Raw genomic sequence first — 12,181 nt, forward strand, 5'->3', positions numbered from 1 at the left:
ACTACTACTACCACAACAACTACGACTAATAATAATGATAATAATTATTATTAATAATAATAATGATAATGAAAATGATAATAACAATGATGATAAAAATAAGTAATAAAGTGCTATCGTTATTACAGACGTTGTCTCATACCCTGAGGATTTAGGGTTAATGTTTAACCTGTGTCTAAATTGACGATTGTATTCACTCTCACTGAAAGGCTCTTTCAGGCAACAGTTCAGCCATTTATATTGTTACTGTTGTTTAAATACACTTGTATATTCAACAGTGAAATCAATATATTAATCAAGATAAAATATGGTAAACTGTCAAAATACGCGTTGTTCCATCTTTAAACAGGCTACGGTATCTTTGAGGTAAACTCTGCACACATGAAGGCAGAGGCTAGGTTTTTTGTTGGGTTTATTTATTTATTTATTTATTTGTTAATCATGTCAGCTTTTAGTGACTGTGTTCCTTCACACCCAGAGAAGTTTCAGCTGCACCCACCTCACCTCTGCAGCCAGATGTTTAGTCACAATTCATTTTTAACACATTTGCAAAACTGTTTAGTCTCATAAAACTTGTATTTTTTTTATGTATTTTTTATTTATTGCAAAGTAGGATTGAATTTTTATCCTCCTAATTTGTCTGGTTTGAAGAGTTAAGAAGCTCAATGGAAAATTACACCTGTTGTCTTGTATCATATTAACTGAAAGGTCTAATATAACACAAGTGTCAAATATGTTTTAAACATAATATTTAAGCATAAATTTCATACACATGCAATGAATATATTTTGTAAGGTGAATTAAAATGTTTTGCAATGAAATGGAGCAGCGTGATTATTTGAATTTAACAATAAGAATACTATGATATAGCAAGCTCAGAAACTCTACAGCAATGTAAAGCTGGAGAGGAACAGATCAGATTACAATATCCATTAATGTGCGATATATGATCATGAAACAACCTCCACTTCCGGGATAATTTAAACACGTTTTTAAGCTCTCCACAAAATTCAAGTCAAAAAACAGCCAAATCTACTCACAGGTCATGACGGTCTGTGTCCAGCGGACAGACTTTTGTCAGGGGAGAAGAGATGTGACTCGCAGCCTGCAGAGGTTCACTTCAAATGAAAATAAGGCAGATTTTCAGATCTATTTCTGACCCCGGGGCATTCATTATTCAACAAGTCACGTGAACGGGCGAATTAAAATTTCAGTACATTGGAAGTGACCTCTATTCGCGAATCAAATGACTTGAAGTCTGTAATTTAACTAGTTGGACTTCTTGGAGTCTGCGCAAAACCGGTGCCAATCAGCCTCAACGCCATCTTCTGCACAGCTTCCATGTCTGCAGCGATTGCTGCACAGAGGGTCGAAAGCAAAGAGGGGTTTAACATTGTGCAGGATGATTTTTCTTACGCAGATAAGAAATCTAAAAACGTGAAATAAGCAACAAAAATTTTACCAAGGTTGTAAGGCTTTGACTAAAATGCGTGTTAATTCTCTCCGTCTACTGTGTGAAGTTTGGTGAATGTGCCTTTATCGAATTTGCGATTGCATGCATTGCAAACGCTTTCATTATGATATTATTGGCAAAAACTATTGAGCAGAAACTATTGATGCTAAAACCTACTGAAAATCATATTGAACTACATGCACAATTGCAGCATCTTTCAGCTCCTTTCTGCCTCCTCTACATGGCCTGACAGCGGTGTTTCTGTGATGAACTGCAGACGAGCTGTCTCTAGCAATACTTTTGGGAAAATTCATGGCTCAGATTCACACCTAAACACCGTTTTTGTTTCCGCGCTGTCTCTGGGTAAATCTTAAATGAGAAGAAAAAGCTCGCGGAGGTCTCAGCACTGATGTATGATGTGAACACTGTGTGTGTCGAAAGGTCAGGGGTCAGAAGAAGTGCTCTGAGTCGGTGATTGGCCAGAGCCGGCCGTGTCCCCTGGTTGAACTTTCTATTGTTTGGATGTAGCAGGTAGTGACCAACACTCACACTCTGGTGTACTGAGGTTGACTGAGATCTCCTTATAATGGCAAGTGAGAACAATATGTGTGGCCGGATACATTTAACAATTCGGGGTTGATTTGATTCCCGTGTAAGTAGCAAAGCCTGCAACATTTGCGCCGCGGATATCTGACTTCTATATTTCAACCACATCTCGTCTTTATCCACGAAATACGCGTGACATCCGTGTACATTTTACGGTGTAGAATATCACTCAGTTGTGAATTAAACGACATAATGGATACAGACAGATCAACGCGTTTTATGCAGTGTGGTCGATATGAGACACGCTTGATTCTGGTTGCACACATTAAACACCTGGATATGTTGGAACTGTTACAGTCCCTGTAATTCGGAAGAGAAACTGCGCAACTATGCGCACTGTTTAACAAGTGAATCCTCTCTGCAAATAGCATCAGATAAAGCAGATTGATTTTTATTCCATTCAGATAAAATAACAAATACATATTAAGTATTATGAAAGAGGGACGCAGTAAATTATCCGACGCTGGGACGGACTATAACAATTTTACGCACACGTCTCCAAACACTGGATAACTGATTCAAATGCTTAAAATAAAAGTTCTAAAAGGCCCACGAACTGAAATGCAAACAAACAGCACGAAAACAAATGTGTAGTTTAGAAAATGCAATCCTCAAATTCCAATTCTATTCTTTTATTTGATTTCATTTTTTAAAGGGAGGCACATATATGCATTTAGCGTGCTAATACGCGCGGCTTCAAAAATACATGTTGCGCTCAAATCTGATCAGCATTTGCAAGGACAAAATATCCAAAGCCAAGCCAGCCTTATAAGTGAAGCACATATTTATTTCACAAGGACAGATTGAGCCTACGCTAGTCTACATCACAACGGTCTTTACTGAGACAACACATACAAATATTCACAGTTTAGAACACAGCACAATATGGGACGGACTAGCACAAATAAAACTAGACCTTACAACACCAACCAACATAATTCTACTTGACGAAATTCTTTGCCTATTGTGCCTTCATTATGATTTGCCTATGTACATTACATGTGAAAGTCACCTGGACTACATTCAACAGTAAACCAACCCACTCAAACACACAAACTACACTGTTACTCTGACTGATGCCATACCTCTAAAACAGCCGTCCGGTTTTCTAACAGGCATCTAGAGTCTCGCTAAATATCTTTCAAGTATATTAGAACTTTCCATGAGTAATAGGGAACCAAAAAATAAAAAAATAAAATCAAAGAGAACATATAAAAATGAGTTCAAACTTACTTTTACCTCTCTCAGTTTTAACTGCAATGATACATTTTGATCCAAGTCCTATTTTTGAATGTGCGTTATCCTTCTTTCATAATAATAAACAAATATATAAACACCTCAGTTGCCACCGTGGAAACTGAAGGTGATTTTCAAGCTTATATGAAGAGGGCGAGCGGAGAGGGAAAGGGTACAAAGGACGTGACAGGGGCCCAATGGCAGAGGCAAGGGGAAAGAGAGAACACCATGTGTAAAATACTGAGAATCGGTCCATCAAACTCCACTTGTGTTATTTGCCATCTCAGTCTGGATTGGGTTTTTGTGGGGTGGGGTTCATTCAAGCACTATAGACCTGCGGTGCACGGCGTGGGGACAAGCTGCTGGCCTGTTTTGATCTGCTGCTGCTGCTGGGCCCCCGAGGCTGAGGCCGAGCTGGAGGAGCGGATCTTGGTGTTGGGAAGCTTGTGCTCCTTCTTCCACTTCATCCTCCGGTTCTGAAACCAGATCTTGACCTGGCGCTCGGACAGGCACATGGTGTGCGCAATCTCCACCCGCCTGCGCCGAGTCAGGTACCGGTTGAAGTGGAACTCCTTCTCCAGCTCCAGAGCCTGCTGGCGGGTGTAGGCAGTGCGGGACCTCTTGGGCACTCCTCCTGTGTAACTGGCATTGACTGGAGGGGGGAAGAAAAGCCATACACAGGCAAGCAAGCAGGTGTTAGGCTACATGCAGGGTGATAGCGTTTATTCCAAAGCCATTTAGTTCCTCCACTGGACACATTACAAGGTTGGAAAACTATAAAACATGTGTGGGTTTGCTGGGAAATCACAGCCGCCCTGTTTGTTTTACTCTCTGTCTTGTTTCAGTTTACGGACATGACCTTAATGTGGAGATGCCGAGTGTACAAGCACTCGCATCCGGGGACAGATCAAGCTTAGAAATGATTAACAAAACAGCGGGGTTGGATATTACAGTTTGGCTCGGCTCCAGTGGTGGAGGTAGTTTGGGTTAAAAAGCAACAAAGGCACATGGCCCCGACAGACGAACACAGGCAATAAAATTTACGAGGGTCCTTAATTACCGACCCTGCTGCTCGATAGTCGTAAATTGCTGTTGTAAGGGCTGCTACTAGTGCTGCCTCAATGGGCTTGCGTGTGTTCCAGCGGTTGTTTCTCAGTGGTTCTGCTATTTAACCGTGACGATAACTCACCGGTGCTAACGTGGACCTTTTTCATCCAAGGATAGACCACCGGCTCCTTGCCCTTCGCTACGCCGGGATATACCTCACTGGCGAGGCTGCAGTCTTTGCTGGCATTTGCCCCTGCGCCACCGTCTGGGGCCGCGGTGAGGCGAGGACCGTGGCTCTGTGGAACCGGTTGCGGCTGTGCGTGGTGTCCATCGCCGAAATCATCTAGTCCGGCGGCGGGAACGTTACCGTAATCGTAGCCCGATTCTGTATAGTTTGACCTCGGATAGGATGGCTCGTCGTGATGGGGGAAGCCCGTATCTTTTGGCCGCTCGTAGTAGTCGCCAGGGTTGGGGATGTATCCGCTCTGCTGATATTCGTCGCATGGAGGAAAGGAAGGCTCGATATAGTTGGAGTTTATCAAGTAGGAACTCATGGTCATTAATTTGTGAAGTGCAACAATACTAATTTTTATCGCGCTGTCGTTTTTCTGATCTCCACAAAACCCTCCTACTCCCTGTCAAATGTACAAAGTTGCCTGGTCACGTGCGAGGCGCCACCAATCACCGCGTGTCCTGTGGGCATCATGTAAACAGGAACCAATGGAAAGCATGGCACTGGTACCACCAACACTGCTCGCGCTGGCTTACGTTGGTGTTTTCCTTATTAAATCACAGTATATAAAGCAAAACCAATCAACTAACTTGTTTACTGCACGGGGCCAAACTTATGTGGGTGAGGCTTTTCCTGCATGCGAGAAACAAAAATCCATCTCCTCTCGAGCGCAGAGAGGATCTGAAATTCAAGCCCTGAGAAAATGAAGGTTGTTGCAAACAAAAGACTGTTTCTAATAGTGACGTGAATGTCTGCTGTTGGAGTTTGAGATGTGCTGAATCCTATAAAGAGTTAAACAGGGAAACACGGCAACACAGCGGTGCAAAGCATAATGCTGCGTTTTAGCTCATCCAAACGATCGAAAAAGAAAACTGTGTTACTGCACCAGCTTCCTGCAAGCACTGACGAGCCGCTGCTCTGCGGACATACAAGCCTGCATTTAAAGCATATGATTTGTGCATCAGTGGAACCTGGTTTATACCCGCTCAGGACACACACATAAACAACAGAAAACGCTAATCTCTCACGTTGCACAGCTGTATACATGCAGAAGACCCTGCATTTTTTCCCCTGCAATATCCCCAAGACGTAGCAATAATTTCACTTTTGCTCTCTCTTTGATATCACATGAAACTTGTCTGACACTGATCGCACGGCCATCGCGCATTATCAACTCTCCCGTCTTACACACTGGACAAACACTTGCAGGACACGCACCTTGCATTACAGCCAGGTGCCAAAGCAAAAGCGTGGGATTTGCAATCATGAGAGAACATTTGCAGCAAGAGATGGCAGAATTTCTCTGCACAGCGCAGATACCCTCGCATCTGATGCAGCCTTCCAGGTCTGCAGAGATTTGGAAACAGAAAAACCTTTTCCGCAAACAGTTTGCCAGCATCTCAGTGCAAATCTGTAATATGTTGAGAGTCTCTCATGCGCTTCCTGCAGTACCACTCTACTGTCAACAGCCAAGGCTAAGATAATAACACTGTCATGTATTGCAACAATGAGAATATGTGCTGAGAAGAAGCATGCTAAAAGCATAAAGGGACAAATTTCCCAAGGACCAGCAGCGATAGCAACAACAATAATATTCGTTATTTTAATTATAAGAGTAATATTTAATGTATTATTATAGAGAAGTAAATTGCACAAATTCAGGATCATCCATTCAGTCTGTCATATATTTAAATCTGATCAAAATTAAACACGTTTCTTTTGAGACTGCATGTTTATAAGGCAGAAAAAAACTAAAAGTGTCTGACCGTGCTGCTCCCCATCAGCCATCACGTCCAGGTCGTGTCTCCTGTCCATGTCCGAGGTGGCACACTGTATCTGCGTCCCTGGAAGATGCAGCAGCTCCTCACAAAGCTGATCCACACTGTCCACGTCAACAAGGCCTCTGCATGGAGAAACAAGAGGCCAAACTTCGGAAATATTGAAAGCTTTCTTTTCTCTCCTTTTTTCCCTCTCCTGGTCCCCCCCATTCTATTCGCTCCTCTAAACAGAGATAACTTCTGCCTGACCCCAAAGTGACACCGTTTCCATTTTGTTTCTGATTAATCTTGCCCATTGACAGTCTTTGTTAAACAACAAGGCGTGCCCTCTTTCCAAAGAGGCGACATTTTCATATCTGTTAGACGCAGTGACCTGGGGTTCACCCCGGACTTGGACTTCAGTTTTGCAGGGTCCGTTCAACTCTGTGGAGTTGATGGAGCACTTAGCGCGGGTCAGCACCCAGAAAGGCCCCCAAAGGATTAAAAAAAAAGAAGTGCAAATGACCTTTAACTATCGAGAAAACCACACGTCGAACTCTGAGTTAAAACAAGCATATGGAAAAAGAGGATCTCACAGCTCCAGAGATCCGCTGCAGATGGACTCATATTTAAAATGAAATAGATTTCTGTTTTCTCCATCACTGAGTCTCTAGTTTTTGGATCCATGCAGACGACTTAAAACAGGTGAATTCTTCTTTCCCACAGCAGCCGGAGGCATGCCTCAGTTCTTTGCTCTTTAGAAAATAAAAATTATTTTAAAAATGCATTTTTCATGTTAGGGCGTTGTTGGTGTAAGGCAGAGCTGCTATACTATCTTATGTATCTTACAGGCTTTACGCACCTAACTCATTGTAAATGGCAGCTATGTGCTTTCCGCCATATATCCACTGTATCCTTATGGCCAAGAGACCACCTGAGAGGCAATATGTCAACATAATGTCAGCGGTAAGACGACTTCACGTGATATCTAAATTTACAGTCTGCTGCCATTCTATTATATATAGGTCCTATATAAATATGGGCTAGATCAGATTGGCTGTTATCCACTTACTCTAAGTTATCCTTGCGTGAATAACGGCTATCTGTTTTTACAGGTCAGTCTACTTGTTGCCATGAACTGCGTTTTTTTCTTTAATGCTCAGCTGTGAATAACTTTATTAAAACATCTTATCATAAAAGCTCAGGAATCCTGCAAAAGAAGCATTTTAAGATAACACTCCCAGTAATTCCTGCGTTATCTAGTCCAGGCCTGCACGGTGCTGCTGTGTGTTTGAATGCAGAGCAGCATCTGGAAACCCCTTTTTGAACAACGCAGCTTGCACAAAATATAATAGGATAATGATCATCCAATTGACCATTGGACTAAAAGGAAGCATTTGGAAACAGTGATAGCTTGCACTATCTCGGTAATTTTCCACCAAATTTAAAAAGCTATTTTGCTCCCTGATGTGGACAAAAACCGTCACAGCCTCGTGCTGGAGATTTTATTTTAGGACAAAATAAGAGCCAGATCACGGTGTCTCCTTTCAAAGCGTATACTGTGAAGTGAAGGTCTATTTAACCAATATACATCATGCTGACAGTTTACTGTAAATTTAGATTATCAGAGAAGTGCTGTGACGATAGTGACAGATTGCAGATGGCTCACGCAAGGTCTCTTGTCTATACGGAGTCCTGACGGGAGAATAAAAAATTCTCTCTGCATTCAAGATGTGCCAGGAGTTCAGGCTGGAAAACACCTCTCAAAGCTTTATGGAAATATTTTCATATTGGTAAACACATATGCCTTTTATCTTTTTTTAACATCGTGGTCCTTACAGCAGGGATGTAGGCGACAGGAGCCTTCACAATAACTGAGAATGGACAGCTTTTATCTCCAGCTGCAAACTTTGATTAGATCAACAGCGCAGAGACGCTCAAACCTTCAGGAGGCGAACAAAGAGCAGCTACATGCTTTAGGAAGTGCATCGACAGCTACCTTATTTTTTTCTGAGTAAAGAGGCTCTACTAATTCTGAGACTGAATATTTTAGACATGCACACAACTGATGTTTCCAAAACTAAAAGCGTCTGTCTGAATCCAGTGAGAGAGACATTTCAAAATGCTGAATAAGTCGGAATGTGCACTTTAAGGTGAGTTAAAGTGCTAATAATCAGATTGAGAGCATATGAAATTATGCTTGCTGTAGAAAATCACAGCCTAATTTAAAAACCCTGTAGGAAACAGGCTGATATTCAACTCCGTGACTTTGGGTAAGCGGATTTGCAGCCTGCGTTGATCAGCTTTTGCTTTTAAATTCAATGAACAAAAGTGTTAATTAAACAGAAACCTAAAGTTAGTCGTCTTCTCTGAATGTTACTGAATATTATTATAGACGTTTCAACACTTGTGCGGTTTACAAAGGGCGAGAAGATCTTTGAAGTCACTCATGTTGTACGTGTGTGTGGTACACTTCTGCACGTGTTCAGTTTCTAAATATCAAAATATGTTGACTTTGAACATATCTAAAATCTTTTTTGACTATTAATTTTATGCTATAAAAGGTGAACATGAATGAATGAAATCGAAAGTGCCAATATAGTCTGATTTGATTGATCCTGTTTTATCAGAAATTCCACATGATGCGTTTTCTTTTGTTTTAAATATAAAAAAATACATTTCTTTAACAGAAAATTGTTGTGATCTTGTGGGTTTTTTTTTCTTTTTGCTGCCGGTTACATACAAGAAGTTATTTAGGCGAAACCCAGTTTTAGGCTTTTTCAGCGTATCAAGAAGTTTTATTTTTTGCTGTAGTTTTTTTAGTTTTCACTCATTTCTTTTCTATGACATTCGGCCTTTACATCTACAACCAAATGTTCAATCCTTTCGTCCGCTTTAAGAAATAGCTGTATTCATTTAGCAAATTGATCAAATAGGCCCAGTGAAAATAAAACACGTGTAAAGTAGAAAAAACCTACCTACCTACCAAAAAAAAGATTTTTCAACTTTCTCTCTGAGTCACAAAAACATCTGTCCCGTTTCTGCTTTCTTTTAAAGCTTCTATTCAGCAGATCAGGAAGAGAGGGGCTAAATGTTTTTTAAGGGGTCCGGGGGCTCATTTTGGGGGCTGTGGGCCTTCCCATTACCCTGTGACCGGGTCGAGAGTATCAATCCTCAAAATGCAAATTCTGCCCTCGTCCCCAAACATATCAACTGCAATTTATTCAAAGGAAATTCACCAATCAACCGCCCTAATAAAACGCCAGCCACTCAATCTTGTTGCTGGGGACGGGTGGGGGGTCCCCCTCCCCCGGTCCCGAACGCGAGGTCACCGCGCTTTCAGGGTTCACCTGGAGTGCACCGTGCAACATATGTAATTCAAAGCTATTCTGTCTTTTGTGTGGAGAGTCAAGATCGCTATTATAAGGCATGGCATCAAGCTCCGAGTGAACAGATGACGGAGACTTGTTCAGCGGGTAAACTTTTGACCCCAATTTTTCCTCCTCCTCTGCAGCCATCTCCCTCTCATCTGTCCCAGCCCGGTGAGATATCTGGCCCTCTTGAAACGAAAAAAAAATTGATTTTAACAATGTGCATCTCTCTTGCCATCATGATGATCACTTCCCCAAATTTCATAATTAGAGAAGATGCCAGCGCGAGACCTAAAATGCAATTGTAGCTTCATGATGCTTCCAAAGGGGGAGTGAAAAGATAAATCCAGTAGGCTCCCACTCAAGGCTAATAGAGCTGTAAAATATGCAAATCATTCATTAGCGTTATGGAGCAACCAAAGCAGCCAAAAGTCTTTGTTGGAGGCAACATTTAAAGTTAGACTCCCCCTCTCTCCTTTCCTCTGGTGCAGGATGTTACCACGGGCTCTCTGTCCCTCGGTAACTTCATTTATACGCATTATGCTTATAGGCAACGCCAAGCAAACGTGTCATTAGCGTGAAGACGCGCGTGTGCGTGCGTGCGTGTGTGTTTGTGTGTGTGTGTGTGTGTGTGTGTGATGGCACCGTGGATGTGTGAGCGGTTTCCCTCGCTCTATACAGGAGGGTGACAGTGAACTTGGCCTAAAGCGAGCTCTGCTGGTGGCTCTGAGAGGATGCAGATTTATCTTGGTGCTGTGGCTGACCTCCAGATGAACCTGCAGCGCTTCTCTCCCTCTCTCTGCCTATATGCCGCACATGGGGCCCTGTCGCAATTTCTCCGTTTGAAATATTGACAAGGGTTTTAATTTCCAGATAGTCGCACATTCGGCGTGTCCTGTCTGTATTTTCAGTGTTTCTAAAATTGCGCAGGAAAGAGTGTAAATCAGTATTTTGTAAAGATGTCGACTTCTTTGCATAACAATGGGCAAATTTGTTAAGCAGTGAACTGAGGGATATGAGCAATATGGTTTGGATTGTGCTGGTGAATTTGACGATCAGTGCAACTTTATTAAAAACTGTATTATTTTTGCTGGATGAAAAAGAGGGAAAATTCTTATCAATATGAGGAGAGTTCCACCTTGTCTATGCAAAAGTCCAGCGTGGGCGGAAATGGATCCAAGACTATTTAAAGGTCTACGGTGATAAATACATTTATTTTTTTTAGAGAAATAACCTGTAGTGGTTGGAGAGAGTATGATTTAGGCCTCTGCATCTAAAATAAAACCTTGGTGCTGTTTTTAAGTTATCATGGCTGGCGGACAGTGTTGCGTTTGCAAATCAACTTTAAGAAAGCTGAAGGATTATTTGCTGGATTGTTTTTCTGCAAAAACCCACAAAACTCAACCACTGATTTCCGATTTATTTATTTTTTGGATATTTCGTGCACTTTTGGCCTGGGAGTTTGAGATTAGAAACGGGCACAAAGAACCACACATCTTTGAGGAAAAAATATAAGGTCAAAAAAAGAAAAAGAAAAGGCAACGCATCTAATAAAACAAAAACAAAAAAATAAGCGAAAAGTTTTCTGGCTTCAGGGTCCACTGCTGGACGGTTTTTCCTCGTCACTGATCGGACAAGAGGTCACCACAAAGCGAGAGTGGCTTTTGAGAGGTCATCTGAACTTTTCAACCCCAAACACAAAACGACGTGGCAGACACAAAACGGAATTCCTCTTCAACAGTCTCCCCGCTGCTGTTTGTCCCCGTGTTGTGTTGACCTGACACTGTTTACAGCCTGTCCTAAAGCCATACATGGTGCCAACACGTGGAGCGCAGCGCTCAGCAAAATGAAACCCCTATACAACTTCCAAAAAGTCATCAGCACGTACAGAATACGGGAAGCTGGGCTAGCTGTAAACCTGTAGGCCTGCATTAGCGCGTAACTTTATCAAGGAAACACCACACACTCCACACACCCCTTGGAAACTTTCTGGCGCACGCGTCTGTGAATTCTCCAATGTAATAAAACGACAACAACTAGAAGTTTGTGGGGGTGGAAATGGACACAGAGATGATTATCCAACATGTAAAAATTGATTATGAGTTACACCACAGATGGAGGGAAACAAGTTACTCGGGGAAGGAAGCAATTAAATAGCCATGAACCGGACCCAACCCTGCGCAACATCTGCCGAGACCAGTATTCAGCACTGCACAACTGACAAATTAGTGTAATGGTCTAATAGGGACGGATAGCGGCAGCGAATACAATAATAAGACTGTTTAACCCAGCCTGGCTGTTCTCGGGCTACCGGATAGTCAGCAGAAACTTACCCAGAGACGCGGTCCTCATCCTGGAGAGCGTCCGTTCCACAATGAGGCAGACTGAGCAATAGAGACGGTCTGTACCGGTCAAGTAACACTTACAGCCTGCAAAGAGAGAGTCAGACGAAGCCTCGCCGTCAGTGCGATTATATGTT

At 42.3% G+C, this 12,181-nt stretch overlaps 1 protein-coding gene across 1 annotated transcript; it reads right to left on the bottom strand.

Annotated features, from left to right (window-relative positions):
• Window positions 1-2,503: 2,503 nt before the first annotated feature.
• Window positions 2,504-4,972, bottom strand: hoxa4a (homeobox A4a). The gene is made up of 2 exons (XM_041955033.1): window positions 4,485-4,972; window positions 2,504-3,947 (listed from the first exon to the last, which is right to left on the bottom strand). Exons 1-2 carry the CDS (start codon window positions 4,900-4,902, stop codon window positions 3,622-3,624), a joined length of 744 nt encoding a protein of 247 aa, XP_041810967.1. The 5' UTR covers window positions 4,903-4,972; the 3' UTR covers window positions 2,504-3,621.
• Between the last annotated feature and the right edge of the window lie 7,209 nt (window positions 4,973-12,181).

The sequence above is a fragment of the Chelmon rostratus genome, chromosome 16 (genome assembly GCF_017976325.1).
Source record: "Chelmon rostratus isolate fCheRos1 chromosome 16, fCheRos1.pri, whole genome shotgun sequence".
NCBI lineage: Eukaryota > Metazoa > Chordata > Actinopteri > Chaetodontiformes > Chaetodontidae > Chelmon > Chelmon rostratus.

Bases quoted from the DNA above. Each gene is read 5' to 3' on its own strand.
- hoxa4a (XM_041955033.1), bottom strand. From the start codon at position 4,902: ATGACCATGAGTTCCTACTTGATAAACTCCAACTATATCGAGCCTTCC. The intron at 3,948-4,484 runs GTGAGTTATCGT...TCCCCCCTCCAG, and splicing joins AAAGGTCCACGTTAGCACCG to TCAATGCCAGTTACACAGGA.